The sequence below is a fragment of the Synchiropus splendidus genome, chromosome 3 (assembly GCF_027744825.2).
Source record: "Synchiropus splendidus isolate RoL2022-P1 chromosome 3, RoL_Sspl_1.0, whole genome shotgun sequence".
Classification (NCBI taxonomy): Eukaryota; Metazoa; Chordata; class Actinopteri; order Syngnathiformes; family Callionymidae; genus Synchiropus; species Synchiropus splendidus.
In genome coordinates, this window is record NC_071336.1 from 7,957,218 (window position 1) to 7,977,744 (window position 20,527).

General features: G+C 42.5%; 1 protein-coding gene across 5 annotated transcripts in view; it reads right to left on the bottom strand.

Annotated features, from left to right (window-relative positions):
• The window catches only part of arap2 (ArfGAP with RhoGAP domain, ankyrin repeat and PH domain 2), a 125,916-nt gene that overhangs the window by 94,641 nt on the left and 10,748 nt on the right, over positions 1 to 20,527 (bottom strand). For all 5 annotated transcript variants that reach the window (XR_008414182.1, XM_053859945.1, XM_053859941.1 and 2 more), the window contains exons 4-8: positions 19,787 to 19,854; positions 19,444 to 19,502; positions 18,098 to 18,448; positions 15,904 to 15,973; positions 2,818 to 2,941 (exon numbers count right to left, since the gene is read on the bottom strand). Coding sequence is in view for 4 of the 5 variants with exons in the window: in XM_053859945.1 (XP_053715920.1) it covers positions 2,818 to 2,941; positions 15,904 to 15,973; positions 18,098 to 18,448; positions 19,444 to 19,502; positions 19,787 to 19,854 (672 nt within the window). In the remaining variant the exon portion in view is untranslated. The remainder of the gene's footprint in view (positions 1 to 2,817; positions 2,942 to 15,903; positions 15,974 to 18,097; positions 18,449 to 19,443; positions 19,503 to 19,786; positions 19,855 to 20,527) is intronic.

Consider the following 20,527-nt stretch of genomic DNA (forward strand, 5'->3'; position numbering starts at 1 on the left):
CGAAAAAACGTACCAATGTACGAAAGAAGTGCAAATGACAAAAGCATGCGGATTAAAACTGATCTAGTTTTAGATCAATTGAAGCGTTACACAAAAAACTGTGTAAAACTGTGACGTAACAAAGTACCATTTTGGAATAGACAGTACGTCCATACTTGGCTCTCTGTGACGTCATGAGTCGCGCTGCTTAACAAGGATGATCTTTGTAGATAACAAATTTCCCAATGACCCATAGTTAGACCATTAGTCACCCACATTTCATGGGGCAGGTTTGGTTTAGTCATTTGTGCATGCTTTCCTTTTTAGATGGGCACAACTATTTAAGTGTCAAGCGGGGTGGTCGAGCGGTTGAATATGACCCACGTGACAAAGAGCTTACTCTTCCTCCGATTCAAAGACTGCACAGAGGTGTAGAGTTGACATGCTTTTCACGATTGTTTATAACTACTAACACGACAATTACAAAATGCTACAGTGCCCCCAAGTGGTCACTTGTATCAGTTTAATGAGTGCATAAATAATAGGTTGTTAAAAAGTTATCAAAAAAAGCTGTCAGAGCATTTCAAGCTGAGCCAATCTATCGACTGCGATATAAACGATCCACAAACAGTCAAGCTATTGTCTCTCCTATCAACTTGACAAGGCAGCTGAGAGGTTGCAAACAAGTGAATGCCGACACTTCCTTCGTCGACGGTGTCTTCCTGTGGTATCATCTCTTTTGATTCCTCTTCACTGCATCTCATCACACCGTTCCCTTACTTCTCCTCCCTGAGCCAGTCTGCCTTTCTTCCGTCCTTGCTCCACGTCTCCTCTCTGGATCTGTCAGTACCTGAGGGAAGAGGCCACCTGCAGACCAAGTGGAGAATCAGCTGACAGCTGTGTGCACACTCTCTCCGGTGGCCTTCAATAATTTACTCGGTTCTCCCTCCTCCATTTCTCCCCTTTCTACAGCCTCTCTCTGCCCTTTTCATCTCATCCTGCTGTCCCCGTCCTGATATAGTGTTGTTTTCTTTCTGGATCTGCTTGATACAGTCTGTCCTTTCTTATAACGTCCATGTTGCTGCTCATCGATAATGTTAACGCTTCGCCTCCTGGACCGTCGTCACTCACTTTGACTCCACTTCACTAAGCTACTCCTTCTCTATGCCACAGTCCCACCATGTCTCCTTTTTTTTCTCATGCGTACATCGCCCAAAGATTGATGACTCTGCTACAAGGCAAGCCGGCCTGTTTAAAGATGCATGAGGTGATGAGGCCAAGTTTCTCCTTCCTTTTTCTCCATCCATCTCTCCAGCCAAGAGACTTCCCACCCCATCGTTCGCAATCAGAGACCACCACCAAATCAAACACACACTTCCTGTAGCTTGTGTCAGGAAGACTGAGTCTGACATACGACGTTCAGCTTACAGACAGCGTGATGAATGATTCCACTGAGGGGACAGGACTCATAAAACGGCAGGGGTGGGGGGGGGGGTTGCAAAAATGCCGGCAGTCATCGTAGTAATGATGCAGTGAATCAACAAAAAAGGGGAGGATCGCGAGTGTGCTAAAAAAAGATGACATTTGCTTTTGTACTTGACTTCACCATATTGTATTAAGAAAATTACAGAGGAGAGCGATGGCACGGAAGTAGTGCACTGTGTCAAAATGACCTCAAAGATGGGGACGGACAGAACTTTTTTTTTTTTTTTGAAGTGCCAACGCAATTCTGGAATCATTGCAGTTTGCTGTCTTGATTGTACATTGTTTGTCATCTTCAACTGGCTCATTCTCTAGTTGTAATTTGTATTTATCAGACAACCAAGGCCTAAAACCAGAAGGTTTCTCACCTCAATGACACAATCCAGTAACAGCCGTATGACAGCTTCACTATACGAGTTCAGCGGGTCACACCGCTAATTGAAGAACATTTTCCACTGTCAGGTCGACTGCATTTACTATTTAGTTTGATGAAGCTGGAATGAAAAATATTTAATATATTGTAATGTGCCTGTATTTTGGTTCAATGTTCAAACATGGAAAACATGCATGTTACTTAAGCTACTATTGCAGTGGTTTGTGCTTTTACATACAGTCAGGGTCACTTCCTCCTTTTTTCTAGTTCTCCTGCAAATTTAAAAATGATGACCAAATAAGTCACGGACAACACCCACTTACTTGTCAATGACAACAAGCAGGACGGACTATTGTTGCATTCAAGATATTCATAAGCACCCATTCTGTTTTGGAAACATTCATGGCGACATCTACTGGGAGCGTAAACCTCTGGCTGACTACCATTTTCACACAATATTTAAACACATTTCTATTGTCTAAATAATTCCATAATTTTTCAACATTTGATAAGTGGGCAACATCATGAATAGCCAAATTCAAATTGAGACACATAGTAGTAGTGCTTAGAAAGTCACACATGCCTTGAGAAACTGAGCAAGAGAGTCAGCTCTATAGCTCATGCAGGAGAGTGGTCAAGTCAACAGTGTCCAAGGGAACACCAAAATACGATCATCTGTTCACTGTCCCATTATTCAGTTTTTTAAAACTTTGGCAACACTCGAGAGACACACTATAACTATTAACTATTCCTGAAGACGCTTGGCTCAAACTTTCAAACCACTATTTTCAAGAAGGTACTCAATGTAGAGCGACCTTGTTCCAGGTCAGGAATTTTTTAAGTGGTGAAGACTAAAGAAATGAAAACCTTTTACCTGAGGTTAAAAAAGGCCAAAGACGCATAGAGAACAACAGAGAAACACACCAAAGCTGAAGTGGCCGGCCAACATCACAGGGCTAAATGGAAAGGATGTGTTTCTTTACCTTCTCTTTCAGCACGGAATATGAAGGTTCGCAGCGAGGTGACAACCTCAAACTTATTAATGTCGCCCAAACTTCGCACCTGCCTGATGGCACTCGCCAGGATCATCCCTTTGGAGTACATCTCCTGCAAGAAACAATACAAGAGATGAGGTGGAATACAGTGTGGTGACTCCCATTCTATCTTGAAACAGGACACCAGTCACCCAGTTATAGTGATATCAAGGTCAAAATGCACTGCTTGTGTGATGGCTGTCCAAAAGGAAAGCGAAAGTAGTGCAGCCATGTTTACAAGCTGCCCTGCAGCAGGTCTTATTAAAGTTGCCCCGATCTAAATGAGTTTGCGGTGGTGTCATACTAATATCAAAAGACTGATGACGTTCAACACAAAAACCAATGCAGTTTCATGTTTCTGGGCGAGCGAATCTGTCAAGTCATTCTATTTTTGATGGTTTTTTGTTGTTGTTTTTTCATTATCTGGAGAGCCAGATTTTCCGTTTGGTGTTGATCATTTGTTTCAAGTGTAATTTTGTCTCACACTTGCATCTCAGGTGAAAACATTCATTTTAAGAAAGAAAACAGCTCTGACTGACATCCTCATCAAGCATGTGCCAAAATCCATCATTGCAGCATCAAATTCATTTGCACAAATAGCTTCCTGGTTGCCTTTCAAGCAATAACTTTGATAAATGGTACAGAACCGTTGAATGAAAGGAGTTTGCATCAAACCCTGCCAGAGGAACACAAACAAAAATCCCATGAGTCAGTGCTATAAGTCAAATGACAAACCTGATATATTTTATATTTATGGACACACAAGATACCAGGGACCAGGTAAAGAAACTTTAGTTTCATACACTATAGGAACAGCATCACATGTAGCGAGAATATCACAGCACTAAGAGAAGACTGTCAAAGAGGGTGTAGCAGGCTTTTATCTAAGATTTTGAAACAGGTTGTCCAAAGCCTAGGCTCCAGCCCATTACCATTCCAACACGCCAGGTCACCGACTGAACAACTTGCTTTGTAAAGAAAAAGACGTTAACAGAGATGAATTCAGCAGCTGTTGCCACAATAACACTTTCAGTTTCACTTTCAGATGCAGGGGTCTCTGTTTTAGTTTTACTGTATTTGACTGACCCCGATAAATCTTGAAAAATATATATTTTTATAAGAATTCACAATTTTTTCCCCTTACTACAAGCTATCGTGTCCATAGTTTTGTTCATCTTCTTTCATATATGTATGAAAGATAAGTCGCCAGATGTACTATTTTGAAAGATTTGTAATATAAAATGCACTTTAGAAAGCTATCTGAAAATATATTGAAAAACATTAGGATAGTCTCGTGAAGGAATTTATATGAAAAATAAATGTGCATTCACGCATTCCTCTTTAATTTGGCATTCAGGTCACTTGGAGACATTGAGGGCAAATTAAAGGTCAAATGTGACACGATGCCCTGGCCTGCCTGCGTGACGCCAATCCTCCAGGTCTCATTCTTGTCCTGTAGCCTTTTGTCATAATCTGACTAATTCATTTGCATTGGAGCTGTCCCATGAACACTGTCCCATGCAGTGTGTCGTTGTCAAAAAAAAAGCCAAGTTTGGAACAGCTTGAGACGAGAAAATTCACCCTGGCAAACACAGACACACAAGTAGGTATTTGTTTGGGGTAAAGCAAGATTTGGATCTGTGAGTCATTCTACAACCCCTCTTGCGTTTTCCCCTGGGCAGCTTTTGAGAAGGCATCAAAATAAGTAGGATGTTGCACTAGAGGCTGCGTGACCCTCTTTCAGAGTTTCCCTTGACAATGGCAATTAAACTTCTGGGTCATTGTCAATGTGAAAGAGAGAGACACAGCGAGGGCAACACGAGCAAATCAAATTGTGAAATGAAGAAGCAAGGGCATGATGAGAGTGATGCCCTTACCGGAGCTGGACAAAGGGAAAAGCAGCGACGCTCTCGCGGGGTGGTTAACTCAGCGACAGTACATTACACAACTTAAGCAGCAGGAAAACCAATGGGACGTAAAAGCGAAGACACGTTACATTATTCATAGAGATAATGTCATTATCTTTTCAACATATGGTGTGAAAGCAGAGCCTTTACTGTACAGAAAGAGGTTGAAAGGACAGAGGGGCGAACTTCAGACGTGTTTGCGCCAATCTTAATTAAGCTGATGACCCCGCCTTCAGTATGAGCATATTTTTAGAGACCACAGAGCCTAAAATATCCATCACTTGGGAGAGCAGGGGACAAGGGAACGAACGGAGAGTGAGATTGAAAACAGAAAAATTAGGTTCCAGTGAAAGGCCAAGGAGAGGACTGAGAGGAAACGGCAAGAGAGACGGCGGCGCACGGAAGAGATGCGAGGCACGGGAGAAAAAAGACAAGTGGGAAAAGAGACATCATGTAGAAATGAAGAAGTCTAAGAGGGTCAGGGCGGGGTTCTCCTCATATTAAAGCAGGATGTTAACAATGGCAAGAAGTGGCTCAACCTAATTACTGACAGCCCGCCTGTGCGTTTCCCTCCCCAGGAGTTTCACACCAATATCTCCTGATTTTTTTTTCCCCATTCTAAATTTAGACAGAACGTAGAGGAAGGTAAGGAGAAGAGCAGTGTGTGTTTGGAATGGGATTAGTTTGTCTGCTAATAATTACACTCTAGAATGTAATTAATTGTTTTAATTCCAGCTTTGAGGTCAGGGAGGGGAGAGCTGTTTAATTGCCAGTTGTGCATCTGTAAATACTCTGGTGCCAGCCTAGTTCTGAGACAGTCCATGAGGACTGCACCCAAAGCATGAGGTAAAAACATTGTTAAAGACACGTGACTTCACAAGTCTTGGAGCCATTGACACAAATGTTAAAATGCATTAATACGATAATGGTGAACAGAGCTGATGGTCACTCAAGTGTTCCTGAATTCACATCAAACGTAAGTGAAAAGAAACTCCAGGATCCATGTAAAAGCTGTATTCATAGCATCTTTGAAAATGTTAAAATACTAAAAGCACTATGACAGTAAGCATGGATGAATGTGTAAAACAGCCATTACTCACACGCCAATGCAGCAGCAGCATCAGAGAAATATGTCAGGGTTCCATCTTTCTCTCACACTATCTTCAGCTGATAACCATTACCATCCACTGGTTACCATCCGTGTCCTTGGGCAACCTAACATGTCCCACATCTTCTTCTTATCTCTCTCAGCCTGACTATCCTGAATGCATACTTCTCTCCTCCCTTTTTTTGCTGACCAGACTCTTGTTTAACTGTGACAGTCTTCACTATGTCTGTCATTGTCACTCATCTCATCTCTCCAACTTTTTGTGGACCTCATCACACCACCACTGTTTCCTACCATCTTTTCCCAGACAACATACCTGCTCTACGCAGTTCCTTCCACAACTTCTGTGGTACTTTCCTACTCTAATAGTTTGTCCAGACCATTCAGAGGCTGTTTACTTGGCTAAAACTCTGAACAGCAATCTTCCTGCCTCAACTTCCACCACTCACTCTTTAATCTCTTCCTTCAATGTCTACCTCTTGCTAGTCACTAGCCTCATTCTTCAGACCACTTGCCGATGCTGCTCTCCCTTGGCACCACCTACAGTGAATTTTCTCTTTTGCAATCTATGATGTCCTCCCTCCACTCTTGTCTGATACAACAGTCATCCACTCTCTTCTTTGTTCAATACAGCTATCTCCATTGTGTACCAGCAAAATCGACCAGCATTTGTCCCTCAGCATTTCAGTCCTTAACTCTTTACATCCCCAACATTTGTTCATCACCTCTGTTCCCTTCACCTACATGGCCATTGATGTCTGCCACAATCACGATTCGCACCCTCAGGGGAATGCCCTCTATCACCTCATCTAGTTTGTTCCAGATTCCCTCTTTCTCCCCCTACAGACATCCTACCTGTAGGGTGAAAGCAGAGACTACGTGCATCATGAGCCCTTCCGCGTTCAAGTTCACCATCCTATCAGGCTTCCTCTTCACTTCCACAACAATGGTCAGTCTTCCTTCAAAATTATGCCCATTTTCTCTACAACATTCTAAAACATGGAAAAACACATGACCCGTGTTTTACTTCCTTACCTCTTGGTTTCCTGCACGCATACTAAGCAGACATTTCTCCTCATTCAACCAACTATCTACATAAACTACCCTTTCCAGCCAAGGTCCCCACATTTAACGTTCCTACACTCACATCAATGATTCTGCCTTTCAAGCCATTTCCCCCCTTTTGTTTTCTCTTCCTCGACCAACAATAGTCCACTTTTCATTGGTGTCTGCACCAAAAGCAGGGATTGTTAACCCAGGCAACGGCAGCTGTTTAGCAGAAGTGTGGTGTGTTTGTTCCCCCCATGCAGAATCCTACAATGACTCCTTAGTATTTGCCTTCAGCTGCTTCAGGTGTCTTCATTTTGACAGTCCGATACCACTAAGCTGACACCACTTGGGCGATGATGTAATCTCATCTAACCATAGTCATTCCTTGCGAACAAGGAAATGCCGCAGGAGGGGAAACATTTGAGTCAACTAAAATGTCTAGCATGAAATGTCGGCCATGCAATGTAGATTGGATATGTATACAGAAGAGTGTTTTTTTGTCTCGCACAATGTACTTGAAGACATTCAGCCAATAACAGTTGGTTCCCCTGGACAATGATGACTTGAAAGTTTTGATTTACAGTCTTCAGTCTTCAGCTCTCAGGTCAGGTAACAGTCAAAATTACAGGCGTGTCCAAACCGGTCCTCAATGGGGCGAGGTGGTGCAGGTCCTTGTTCCAACCGCACACACTGTTCAACCAGTCAAGTCTCAGGTGAAACAAGCAGCACCAGACAATCGTCTGTTTTCACTCCTGGTTGGAACAAAAACCTGCACAGGGTGTGGCCCTCTGTGGTAGAGTTTGGATGCCCCAGATCTAATGGCAGAAGACAAGCAAGCCTTTTTTCAATGCACCATTTTACTGTCACTGGAGTTTAGTTTTTTTCCGATTTTGCTGTACGTAGTTTTGATATTATGTTGTTCCATTATGGACAAGTGCTATTTTAAGTAGTTAAGAAATGCTGTGGAAATTATGATGAGAGGAGCAACGAGTAAAAGCCCTGTGTTGATCTATCGGCGTGAAAGTGTGACTCAATACCACAGAGCCACCATTCTTCTTTTGGGAGTTTGAGACAATCTCCCACTTTCACAAACACACACCTGCTGTTTATAGACCTCTATCAAAAGGAAAGTCAACTAGGGAAGCAATGAGGCCTAAACTATCTTCCCTCCTGGTATAACAGACGCACCTGAGTCACCTCCCTCCAACAAAGAGTTACTTCGAGCTCATTTTCTCATTGCTCTGACCTCCTCGCTTCACCTCCCGCCCACTATCAGCTCCCTCACTCCCGCATCCACTTACATTTTACCCTCCTATCATTTCCAACCTGTGTCATTCTGCAGTGCAGCGACACTCCGCAGTGAAAACTATGTGTGTATTCTTTAACAAAAAAGCAGCCCCGTAAACTTCAGGAAACAATTAAGGCAGTGCAATGGAGCTAAAGCTGACAATAACCGAGGCACCATGTGGAGAAAGCAGGGAGGAGGGTGAAGGGAGCGGAACCAGTTTGAGCACCAGAGAGCTGAGGAGCCTCCTGTAAGGCTGTGGCCTTGCAGTGGAGGAATGAGGACACCAACTGGCTGCAGAGAAAACTACCTCCCACTCATGTGCAACAAAGCATCCCCAACGACACTCACAAGTGGGGCACATTAAAGATTTTACAGACGGCACTCATAAGTCTTCAGGGAGCAACAGACGTCAAGTGTCAAGTCTTGTTAAACCAAGTCTCGGAATGTTGACCTTTAAAGCAGCAAAGCTGTTTACAACAAAGAAAAAAAAAACAAGCTTTATATATTCTTTATAGGTGCCAAGGATCTAATTATATCTTCAGAGAGGCATTTAAATATTAAAATATGATAATATGGCCCGCTATTGCCAGTCTGGGTGAATTTAAGAGATGATGATTTGACACGTTTCCATCTTTAAAAATGTATAAGTCTGGTTTGAGAACTGTCATAGGTCATGAAGTTAGTACTTTCCCTAGATTTCTGGATAGTCAGTGGACAAATAAAGACGTATAATTTTGTGCACACTGGTGCTTAACTTCACCCATTTACACACATTTTGCAATCACATTGGTGATGCACCAAATATAGGGGCAAATTGTTTCAGCAATTTGATGGTTTCTGGCATGGAATGTCCTCAACTCTGCCGCACCAGCTCAGGAAAACATTGTCTCAATGACAGCACATGTAATTTACATGGCATTTGAGCTGGCTCACCACACGACACAAAGTTCACACGAATCACCATAGAACAGGGGGAGAAATTCACCACATCACACAGTAGGTCTGCTTCATAAACAATGAACCAACTGACATGAAGTACAAATCCATGAAGTTTAGTGCTTTGTTTAAGCATGACTTAACTTATCCTGCACTAAGCCAAGTCGGATCTCGCGTGTCATGGCTTCAAGTCCAGACCTCATATGACTTTACTTCAGTAGGTCGGGGGGAAAAAAAGGATGGGCTTCATCTGTTCTCTGAATTCTCGTGATGGTTTTCTTCAGGTTATTCACACACTACCACCAGCATTCTGCCAAATGAAAAACACATTTTATATTCAAACCTTTTCCTGTTATACCGTATTCTGTTGTTGAAAATGACTTTCTGAGCCTCGGAGCCCAAAATGAAACAGGCAATCAGATGTGTTATTAGTTCTTTGATAGATAATTAATCTCCGCAATTCTCCCACTGGGAAAGACTCAATGCACGTTCCCTCCAGGATGATAGAATGACCCACAAGCAATGAAATTTCTGGTTCAGCCGTGCATGAGAGGGAGAACAACAAAACCAAACCTGAAAAATACGGTGTTGCTACCTCGCAACTATGCATGAAGAGGCCTGCGACTTGCATGAGAGGCAGGTGCTTCCTCTAAACAGGAGCGGGGCACATGCTTGTTGAATGAATCACTGCATGCATGCTTAAACAGAGTTGTCCGCCAGGATGCAGTCAATCATGAAGTGGCAGAGAGACAGAGAGAAAATGTTTTGTCATTAACTGAATTGGTGACGGTAAAAAAATGTAATCATCAGAAGTAGATCTGTCTCCAATCCAAGACTTCTTCACACAGTCCACCTTTTCATATATTCCGCCGCATAGTGCGACTTGAGTTCTGCGTGCAACAGACTTCAGTTACTACGATGTTGCTTTTGGGATTTTTCCACAAATAACACAGCGAAAACCTTCATGTTCATGTACACCTCCGTGATGTGTTGTGTGTTATCCATTTGTTTCGATGTTTCCACTTCATTTTAATACGCTTCATAAGGTGAAAGGTCATCTTTAAAAAGAGGCCACGCTCGCTTAACCCTGTTAAAATAGGGGGTCGACAACATAACAAAAACAATGGCACTGACAGTTAGTCTTGTTTCTGAATTGACTATTTTACAATTATAGTCTTTGCCATGCTGAAGATTTCTAATCATTTGCAAACAGAAAAAACTCTGTTTGGAAATTAGCAAGCTTTGATAGAATTTGATTATGGACGTGTTCTGTAGGTCCGTTTGGATTCATGATAGCAAATAGTGTAATGCATTCTGTATTGAGTTTGGTCTTGTTCGTGGTATTGGCTTCGCCCCTCCTTGGTCTTGACTCAGTGGTCATGACTGTAATACTAGTAGAAAGGCTTTGAACAGGGTTTCCCACAGCCCCACAGCGCTTGGACACCACCTGCCATTGTCACTGAGATCTCAAACTTTTGCTGCTTTAGTTTAAGTCATTTTTTTTCTCCCTATTTCTTTTTTTTTTTTTTGCTGTTTCCTGCCATGGTCACTTGACCAGCAGTAAATTGTATTTTTTTTAATTCATAAATACATTAAAATACAGAAATAGAAGCAACAGAACATCCGCAAACTCAAACCATCTTAATTCGGCAACTTTCAACCCATCCGGGAAATTGCATTGGAAAATGTTTGGCTATTTTTGAGTAACTGATGGTCATGCTTGTTTCTATCTAGATACAGTAATTCAGGTTAACTATGATAAAACCATAATAATAGCTATAAAATCATAATAATAGACTAAAGTGCTTCCTACCTCAGGGTTCCAGTTTTATTATTAGTTTTATTTTCAGAAAAAACAAATGATAAAACAAGACTGAATTCTGATTCTTCAATCGAGTGTTGGCTTCATCTTAAGTGAAGTAAAAGAACCAGCAAATGGTTAGCTTCCAAATGATTTGTAGTTTGCGCTCTCGCACATATTCAGCACTAACATTCAAATTTAATGTTATCAAACAAATTTAAACTCAGCAGTGGTTCGAGAGTGGAGGCTGTTGTGCACAATGCAAAGGTTTTGCATTCTAGCCTAAGTGATAAACCACGATTAACTGCTAACACAGGCAGCAATGTTTTCTTAACCACACTGCCAACTTTGTGTTATCGCCCAATCGATAGCTAAATAAAACTGTATATTTTGAAAGGGAAAGACTCAAGGCGTTCAGATAAGATCAGTGAACATGAATCATGAGAAGCATCGATACATTAGAGCCGCTTGTTCCAGCAAATGTTGGCGCATTGAGCAGTGGGAGTAAGCGGTGGAGAATTGAGTCTTGGCAAGCAACTCTTAGCAGAATCAGACACAGTAGAGAACTGATCTTCAATCCAACAGGCTCATCTGCCCTTTGGCCTTGTATCTCGCAATTCCCCCACCATCCCCACAACCACCCACCCTCTAAGCCTTTCGCACCCACCAACTCACTATCTCTCACCTCCATATCCTGAAGTATGGCTCCGGACTGTTCGCAAATGCGCATACCAATCCACACACACACACACGCAGACAGACAGACAGACAAAGGACTCAAAGGACCTGGACCCGAACATCCCCTAGGATATTTCAGGTTTGACGAAATCAAACGAAACTGTTGATGATGAGACGGTGTGGATGCATCGCAGTAAGGCCCGGAGAAGTGAGACTTGGGATCTGGCTACTCTCCCACGCCACCTACCCTATCGTAATGACAACATCACACAGGGACAGAGAGACCTTCCAGCTGGGACGGCGATTAAGTGCGATCAGTGGTGGGGCCGACAGATTCAGGTGGATTTCAGAATACTACCAGGTTTTTTCCAGTGTTGAAAGATAAAGAACAAGCAGAGTGTTTTTTTAGGGTTCTTCAGCTCGCACAAATTTAAAAAATACCTGCATTATACAGAGACAAACAAGCGCATTTATGGTAGTTGTTTTTGTTTGTTCATTGTTTAAAAGGAAAATAAACAAAAAAATTGACAATTGACAACTTTTTTTCCACAAATGTATTGATCTAGCTTTGAAATGAACTGAGTCATTGTAAGATGGTGAGGCAGGGGTCTACAAAAGTAGGGCTTGAGAAGTGAGGACGGACCTTGGATAGGTTCCTGGGGCTAATAGGAACTGTGCGCTGTGAAGACGATTGAAAACTAGGCAGTGGAGAGACTTCCACAATGGCTCTGGATTACAAAAGCGGGATGAGTGTCAGAGCGAACAACCTGAACACACGGGGGGATGTGCATCACTGGCAACATGGCCAAGTTGCACCACAAGGATCAATACTGATCTAAAGTTGGGAATTGTGTAAATATAAAATAGTCACTGTCCTGTTAATATTTTGAACCAAACCATTTACAGCAATGACTTAAGAGCAGGGCATGCAGGATGACAGACCTCTTTGCTATTTACGTAGTAAGACACAAATGATTGACTTGTAAATACTCGCAGGTGGTGCAAAGGGCTGTTTCTGAGAAGGACTTTCTTCTGAGTCAGTTTTCATTCCAGCCAGGCTTCGTTTTTGGAACTCTGGTATCAACAAAGTTCAACAAGAACTCTAGAAGAGAACAAATTCAACTTCTGCACAAAGCACTGAGCCATATTTCAGCTCCTGACACAAATAATTACTGAGAGACTCCCAACTGTCCGTGCAGCCTTAAGATAGCATGGTGGCGGCGGCGGCGGGGTAACAGAGAGCCTCAGCTGGCCACAAAATGCAAAACTGAATGACTGTTTGCCCTCGCTGCTCACCCAAAACATGATAAGGCCCTGTGCTCTCACAGAGGGGGGGAGTCACATTGGCAGAGTGACTTTTAAAAAGTCCAAACGACGCCAGAAAAAAAAGCTCAGTCTCTCTGGAACACACACACAACAAAGACAAACTTTCATCCCCTCAAAAAAAGAACATCACTGACAGCGACACAGACAGTAAAGTGCTGACTTTCCGGCCTCCCTGCCGATTCCCAATCCGCCTCCAATGGAGCGTTCGCTGATAAATAAAGCAACAAATGCAATAGAAAGACAAAAACAAAGGCAAAAAGAAGGGCGGGCTCAAGCGGGCTGGCTGAGCTATAATTAGTTAGTGATTAACGAGGCGGCATCAGACAGGTCCCACATCATTGATTGCTCTTGTGCAGTGCTGCTGCAGCGAAAATGAGCCAGCCCAGCGAGGGGGCACCGGGGTCAGCGCTCCCACACACTCGCACAGACACGCAAATGTGTTTGTTCGCAGTCCAAGTTTTAACAAGGGTCATTAGCACGAACACGAAGGTAAAGCGCTAGATGTCAGACAAGGTTAGAGGTTGTGGAGTGAATACATGAGGTAAAATATTCTTTAAGAGGTTTTCCCAAGAGTGCTTCCCATTCTGCCTTTATGAATTATGCATGCTGATATTGTACTCCAGCCAGAAGAAGCCTTTTCTATTCCATCCTCTTGGTGAATTTACAGAACACATACACAGCAAGGTCCAGACGTAATGCAGAAATGGAGAGCACCGTTTTCAGATACTGTTTCCATCAGAACAAAGCAGCCAAAATGGACGGTCACAGAGCTGATGGAAATTGAGGCTCAAAATGTTTTTGAGGACTGTCAATGATACTTAGAATTAGAAACGGGAGATTATATGATGTATCTTGTAGCACAGGCATCACAGTTCTTTTCCCTTCATCATCCAAGAGGTCAACAGTTTGTGGGGATGAAAAGTAATGAAGCAGTTAGCTCACAAAATAGTATGAAAGACAAAACTAGGCCCCTGATATGACCGGAAAAAAATGGGCACAGTGTGACCTCAGGATTGTGTTCTGCTGTGTAGTTACTCATTGTTTGTTTGTTTGTTTTTAGAGGGGTGGCCAACCAGTCAGAGGCTAAGAGTCACATTGTTTTACTTTGTTGCTGAAAAGAGCCACATCCTACAAATATGGAAGGACAATGAATAACAGGTGAAACACATGCCATACGTTTAGTTTAGGGAATGACAAAGTTTGGTGAAGAGCCGCATGAAACTGGGAAAAGAGCCGCATGTGGCTCGGGAGCCACGGGTTGGCCAGGCTTGAACTACACAGTAAAAATACTCTTGGCTCACATGGAATGTCAATACTTCATTTTTAATAATACTTTGATTAATACATTTGTATAAAATGTAAACAAGAAACTTGGCTTCAATGAAAAAGGCCAAGAAAATTATTTACACGAATAAAGAAATTACACGTATAAACGTATTTAAATTCACTGGAAATCTGCAAAAGGGAATTCTAACTTAAGAAATTTAGTTATTATTTCAAGTTGTGGTCCTATTCCACTTGTTGATTTGACGACCAGGTATGCTTGATGCTTCATGGTTTCAGCACAACAGAGATTGACAGGTATATCGCTAGAAAAAAACAAAGACTTGACCCCCCCCACCGTTTCCATCAACTGTGGCAGGATAGACTGCTTGACACACTGAAGGAAAGAAACGTCTGACCAGAGACTCATGAGTCATCGTGATAATAATGAAAACCTAAGCGCAGTGTTGAGTCCGAGACTCCGACGCAGACCCGAACCATCACATGCTCGGCGGCAGGGATGTCAGCGATTATAGTGAAAATTGGCGGAATTCATTGAGCAGAGTAAATATAAATATAAATAATTTTGCCCTCTAATTTAGTTTCTGCATTTTATCAATTGGCAAAATGATCATACACCACTAGCTTTTAGCAAAGCAAAACTCAGATCAGCAAATTTGAGACACGACTACAATCAAAAGGATCTTCATGAAAATGGAATGAGGTGGACTACGCCTGCTTTTTCATATCAGAGCTTATCCTATTGTTGACGCTGTTGCTGTAAAAGTGCTGAAGTTGCTCCACACAACGTTCTTCATGAGCTCCTTCATCAGCACCGCTACACCTGCAGAGGGATTTCATGGAGGCCGAGCGGCTTACGTAATGCTTCCGCTCAGCACAAATGTCTACCATTCCTGCAGTGAGTCATGCAGCCCACAATGATACATATTCAAGTACTGTACTAAGAGATTTGAACTTGAGATCTACAGTCTGCACAATCAGGGTTATGTACTCTAAGGCAGTCCATTTGAAAAAGGGGGCGTATAAACCTCTGCGAACAAAACTACGTTGGCTATTACGCGTGTAATGAAGCCTTTGTTGGTCCTATCAGAAAATGTATTTTATTTGCCGCCTCGTCTTTTTTTTGCTCCTTACTCCACCCCCACTTCACCGTTCCATCGCCACCCTTTTCCTCCCTCCCTCGCACTGCCTCATGATGAGGAAGGCAATGCTAAGCAAAATCTCAAACTGTCACACAGACGGAGAATGAAGGAAGGTAAAACGGAGGTAAAGAGAGGGAGAAATGCTGATGAGGCAAAACCTGATTCCTCCTCCTCTCCCTCCCATTTCTCCCCCCTCCTTTTTCATTTCCTGGGGAACTGGACAGGTGCCAACATCAATGTACTTTACAGTGCGGCCAGGCAGGCGCGCACAGTGCTGGCTCGTCACGCATGGCGTAATGTCACTCCGTCCTTGCCCTCGTTTTCTTTAGCCTGCCAAGCTAATGATGATGATGATGACAATAAAGGGGAGAACTTGGCTGAGCAGCTCAGGCTTCTGTAACCCCAGAATGGATTCGACGACGCCAAGTGCACACGTACAGGCCTGTGGGTTTGTCAGCAGGCTACCGTTTGGAATTTGGCAGCTATTAGCATACAAGTTTTAATGCTACACCTACCTTGTCATTATTGTAGTAAGCCAAGCTCTCCCCGTCAAATCTCACCCACCTCTTCTGGAAAACACATTTTCTGCAAGGCAAAATAAGAAGGGCAGTTTAAACCAAACGGCTCGTTCATCACCAATGAAGATGAGAAAGAGTCACAGCAGGAATAAATGTAGGACAAAGTTTTCAATACACTTTGCGGCATACCACTCTTCACGTTCGATGAACTGTCAGGGATTGAAAAGGAGCAGAGAGAATAAGAATTTCAAAAATGTATAATGTCCGCCCCTTTCTTGCAGGAGTTTCTTTTCCCAGGCAGACTGTCAACTTCGGACTATTCTATCGTCAGTGCATGCTCTTGTTCCAAAGTTCTGGAAGTACACTAAACCCTGAAACTTTGCAAATGGACTGCACCACCATGGAACTCCCACCAATGCTGTCTGCATGTCACTTGTTTCTCTCTCTCTTACACACTTCGGGGGTTCATTGGTGATTAGTTGTGATTCTGGAATACAGAGTTATAAAGTTGGATATAAAGTTGGGTTGTGGTGTTTTACTTTCAGCAGGTGGCCAGCATGGTAAGCTTTTCTGTGTCCCACCTTGTCTACATGTTTGAGATTCCATTTTTTTCTGTCACAATAAGTCATAAGTCATCATATTCTTCCCATCGTCTTGCTTGTGCTACTAACCTTGAGAATATCGCCTCTGTCTCCACCAAGGTTGGACACACATTTAAAACTGCAATTCTCTCATTTATGGTGCACTCGCTCTAGTTCTTATCCTGTTTCTTTCTCAGTAATCACAGTTCTTTTTGCAAACTGAGGCACCTTTTCTTTAATTTCTTCCTTTCCGTTGTCCCTTTCCTCTTATTTTTGCACTCCAAACATTGATTTGTACTATTCCTCGCTGTTACAGTATAGTACATGCAGTCTCCCTGTCCCAATGGTTTCCTCCTGTGACCTTGTCTGAGTTGAGCAGGGTAATGTTTTGTTTTGGGGTTTTTTTTCCACAGCCACTTTAGCCATTGACTTGTCCAACCTTTTCTTTTCCTCAGAGTTTAGGACAGATATTGCTACTATTATTCGTGAAAACTATTGCTTTCCAATTTTCAGTCCAATGCAGTTAAGACACGCATTGTACTAAAATCTGATGAGTGAAGTAAGCTAAACTTGCTAAACTAAACTTTGTTTTTTTCTCAGCAAATACATATTTAATATAGATATCTCTCATTTGGTTGAGGAGGACTTGTAACTATGACTCATATTTTATATGTATAGGTGTAAGGACGATGCCCACCTGAGGGCTTTCTGGACCAACAAACAGATACATGAAGCCCCTTCACAGACTACAAAAACAATACTGTCACCACAGCTCTTGCCATGTTGCTCCTTTATGCTGATATGTGCATCTCAGCGAGCTTGTATGCACCACAAAACAATAGTACACTGTTTATGCGCTCAGACTCTACAGTGATTGAAGCATGTGTCACCACATTAACAGCTAAGAGGGACCAAAGCAGAGCGCTTTAGCATTAAAGGAACTATTCGTTTAACTTGGGCATCAATTAACACCCTGCATGAACTCATCAGTACCTACCTAGAATTTAGGACATTGAGTAAGATTTGTCTAAACTGGCTGACTAATGTTTTCCATGTAGTGCAAACCTCAGCTGCTTATGATAGATACTTGAAATCCTTCAGGCTGTTAAATCGCTCACAAATTCAGGTGTGAAGGAGGAAATATGAGGGTGGTAAATAATTGATGAAAACAGTTTTGGAGTAAAAATAATTGAAAGGCAATTTCATCTGCATCTCAGTAAGGTCCCCCCAACCCCCACCCGCTGCACCCCTTGAATTTGTGTTTCCTCTTGCCTTGATAATGCATTATGAATAAATCTGCTCCAGGCCTCTGTTCGCAACAGCATTTATCAGTTTTAAATAATCATCAAAGGATAGCAGACCCTTGGGGGCGCACAGCAGAGTTCAGAGTGGCTTGCAGAGAAACAGGAAGTTTGGCGTCACATGCCAAGCAGCGGCATATTTGGGCTTATCGAGGTAAAAACCTGCAGTGATCTCATTACTGTAAAAGATTAATACCAGACTGAGCTGCAGTGTAATTGCAGGTTTCCAGTGTAATGAGTCATTACAGCAAAGAAGTTGTTTAAATGCCCAGACTTTAATAACAGTCATTGGCTGCAGAAGTCACTTACCCTTGGGGGGACAGCTTGTCCAGCCAGCCCACTTTCAGGACCTGGTGATGTGGAGCTCCATAGAAGCACGCATATGGTGAAATATCACGCTCTGTGTTTTTGGCCGCCAAAAGGTCTGCTGTTTCTGAGTAGATGTCACACTCTACCATGAGCACAGAGTCGTCCTGAGCGGCGGGCGCAGAGGTCACTGAGCCCAGCACGGCATCAACTTCAGGTTGTGTGAAGCTGGCGCTCGACACCATGCTGGCACACTCCGCTACTGTGGAGTACTCATCAACGTCAGGGTCTTGGACAGGTGGAACATGGGGAGACTCGTTGTCCTCATTGTGTTTTTCTTGCAGCATCTTTTTTCTGCATGGACAAGCATTTGTAACATGAACACAAATAGCTGACGCCTACAGATGGAGGTGTAATCAGACAGGTGCAGAATTACGATCGGCTGTATTATTTACAATACAATGAGCAGACAGTCCTCATCCTCAGTAGTGAGGACCAACAGAGGGAGTTCAAAAGGCCCCTTTGTGATTTTATCTCACACACAGTTATAGTGGATATTTGTCAAATGTTAGCATTTTCAAAGTTCTAGTTAAAGATCTAGTTTTAGTCTAAACAACGGTCTCCTCGGTTGAAACGCTTCATTTCCACTGAATGAGTGACTACAATGACAAAACCAGCCTGTCAGTGATTCCATTCTGGTTTTCAACTGATCAACAATATACCAATCACACCAATCCTACTTAAGAGTGGATATAGCACTGCCCACCACATTTTCATTACAATGACTTTTCCTCTGACAAAGAGGACACAGAAATGCAAACATAAATACATGTGGAAATGCAGGAATACCTAAATAAGTAAAGAAATAAATAACTCAAAAATAACTGAAATATAAAAATATAATAAAATATACATGAATCAATATAATAATTTAAAAAATAAGAAAAGCACAAGACGTTACAATGTCATTATTTGACATTTTACCCTAATGGATTGACTGTTAAAGCATGGACAAGTGTAATAGGGCAATTTTAGGTGTCCATTGCAAGAAAAATAAGGAATTGCAATGCAGTAGATTTACTATTTCATAGTTTCCAGTCATGAACAAAATAGTTCCACGCTTTTGGAAATGTCCCATAAAACTCTTCTTTTGTATGATGACTACTATGATTACTATACTATCGCAACATACCACACTGTTTCTTTACAGCATGCTAAAATCAATTATAAATAAACATTGTAACTGTAGAGTTATCAGATGGGAAAAGGAAAACAAAGACAAAGTGGCCTGCTCCTACTGTCTTGGCATGAGGACATACTGTATTTGGTAGTTTTAATTCATACATTACCTCTGTTTCTTCTGCTTTATTTTGCCCTTCAGGTGCTGCTGCAGCACTTCTTTACGCCCCTACCCCAATGGAGAAGTCAAGATTAGTATCAAATGAAAAAAGAAAGTGTCCATCTTTCTCTCAGACGCTGTTATCTTGTTGGTGCACTGGGCCGTTTTATTTTAGTGGCCCTGCTGACATTTCTATTAACCTCGAGGGGAAAACAGTAGCGAGCATTGTGCTGTGTGCCCATGGTAACAGCATTATCACAGGGGGCAAAGTTTAGACTGTCATTGTTAAAACCCACTGAGAGAATTAGAGAATACTCTGTTCAGTCAAGGAGTGGAAGTGGACAGTGTCTTACCGGAGAGATCTGGCCGCTCTTGGGAAGGAAGATTTCCCCAGGAGGCGTCAGGGTCCTTTGAAAGAGAGCTAAGAAAAAGGAGGATAAAGCAGAAGTTTGTAATTGTTATTTTCACACTTAAATAGTGACTACAGTCTTCAGACACCCGATTGGTGAAGCTGTGTGAGCTACATGGGATGTAGCATTTTGTAGTTGTTGGATGAGACAGACTTGACTGAAATATAAATTATGAAGTCACGTGAGACAAGTGAGGTATGTTTAATCATGCCTTCCACTGGAGACATCAAGTCTCTGCGGGTTTTTCTGAAAGCAGAGAATAAGAGGAACAGGAGATTCTGTCCAGACACTATTAGTCTGGAGACCTGGGGCCAGCCTGCGTGGGCCTCCACTGTCATGTTGAAAAATGACAGGAACTTCTCTGGAGGACTGTGAAGGCCACAAGATGTAGCTGCAAGCAAGACAAACACACACCCAAACACAGCAGAGAGAAGCCGTACTAAGATTGAATCACCCTCTAACAGACACATAACTGTGTCAAGAGACGAACGGTGGGATAAAAAAATAATGCAGAGAAAACTCACAGGCACTACAACTGCACCGCAAATGATTTCCCATCACAGACAAGCGAGCGAGATTCATCATAAGGACGGTTAACCTGATGATAGAACAGAGTCCAGCCAGCTCTTTTTGATGACTACATTGCAACCATTAATCATCATCTTCCAAGTGACCTTTAGGTCG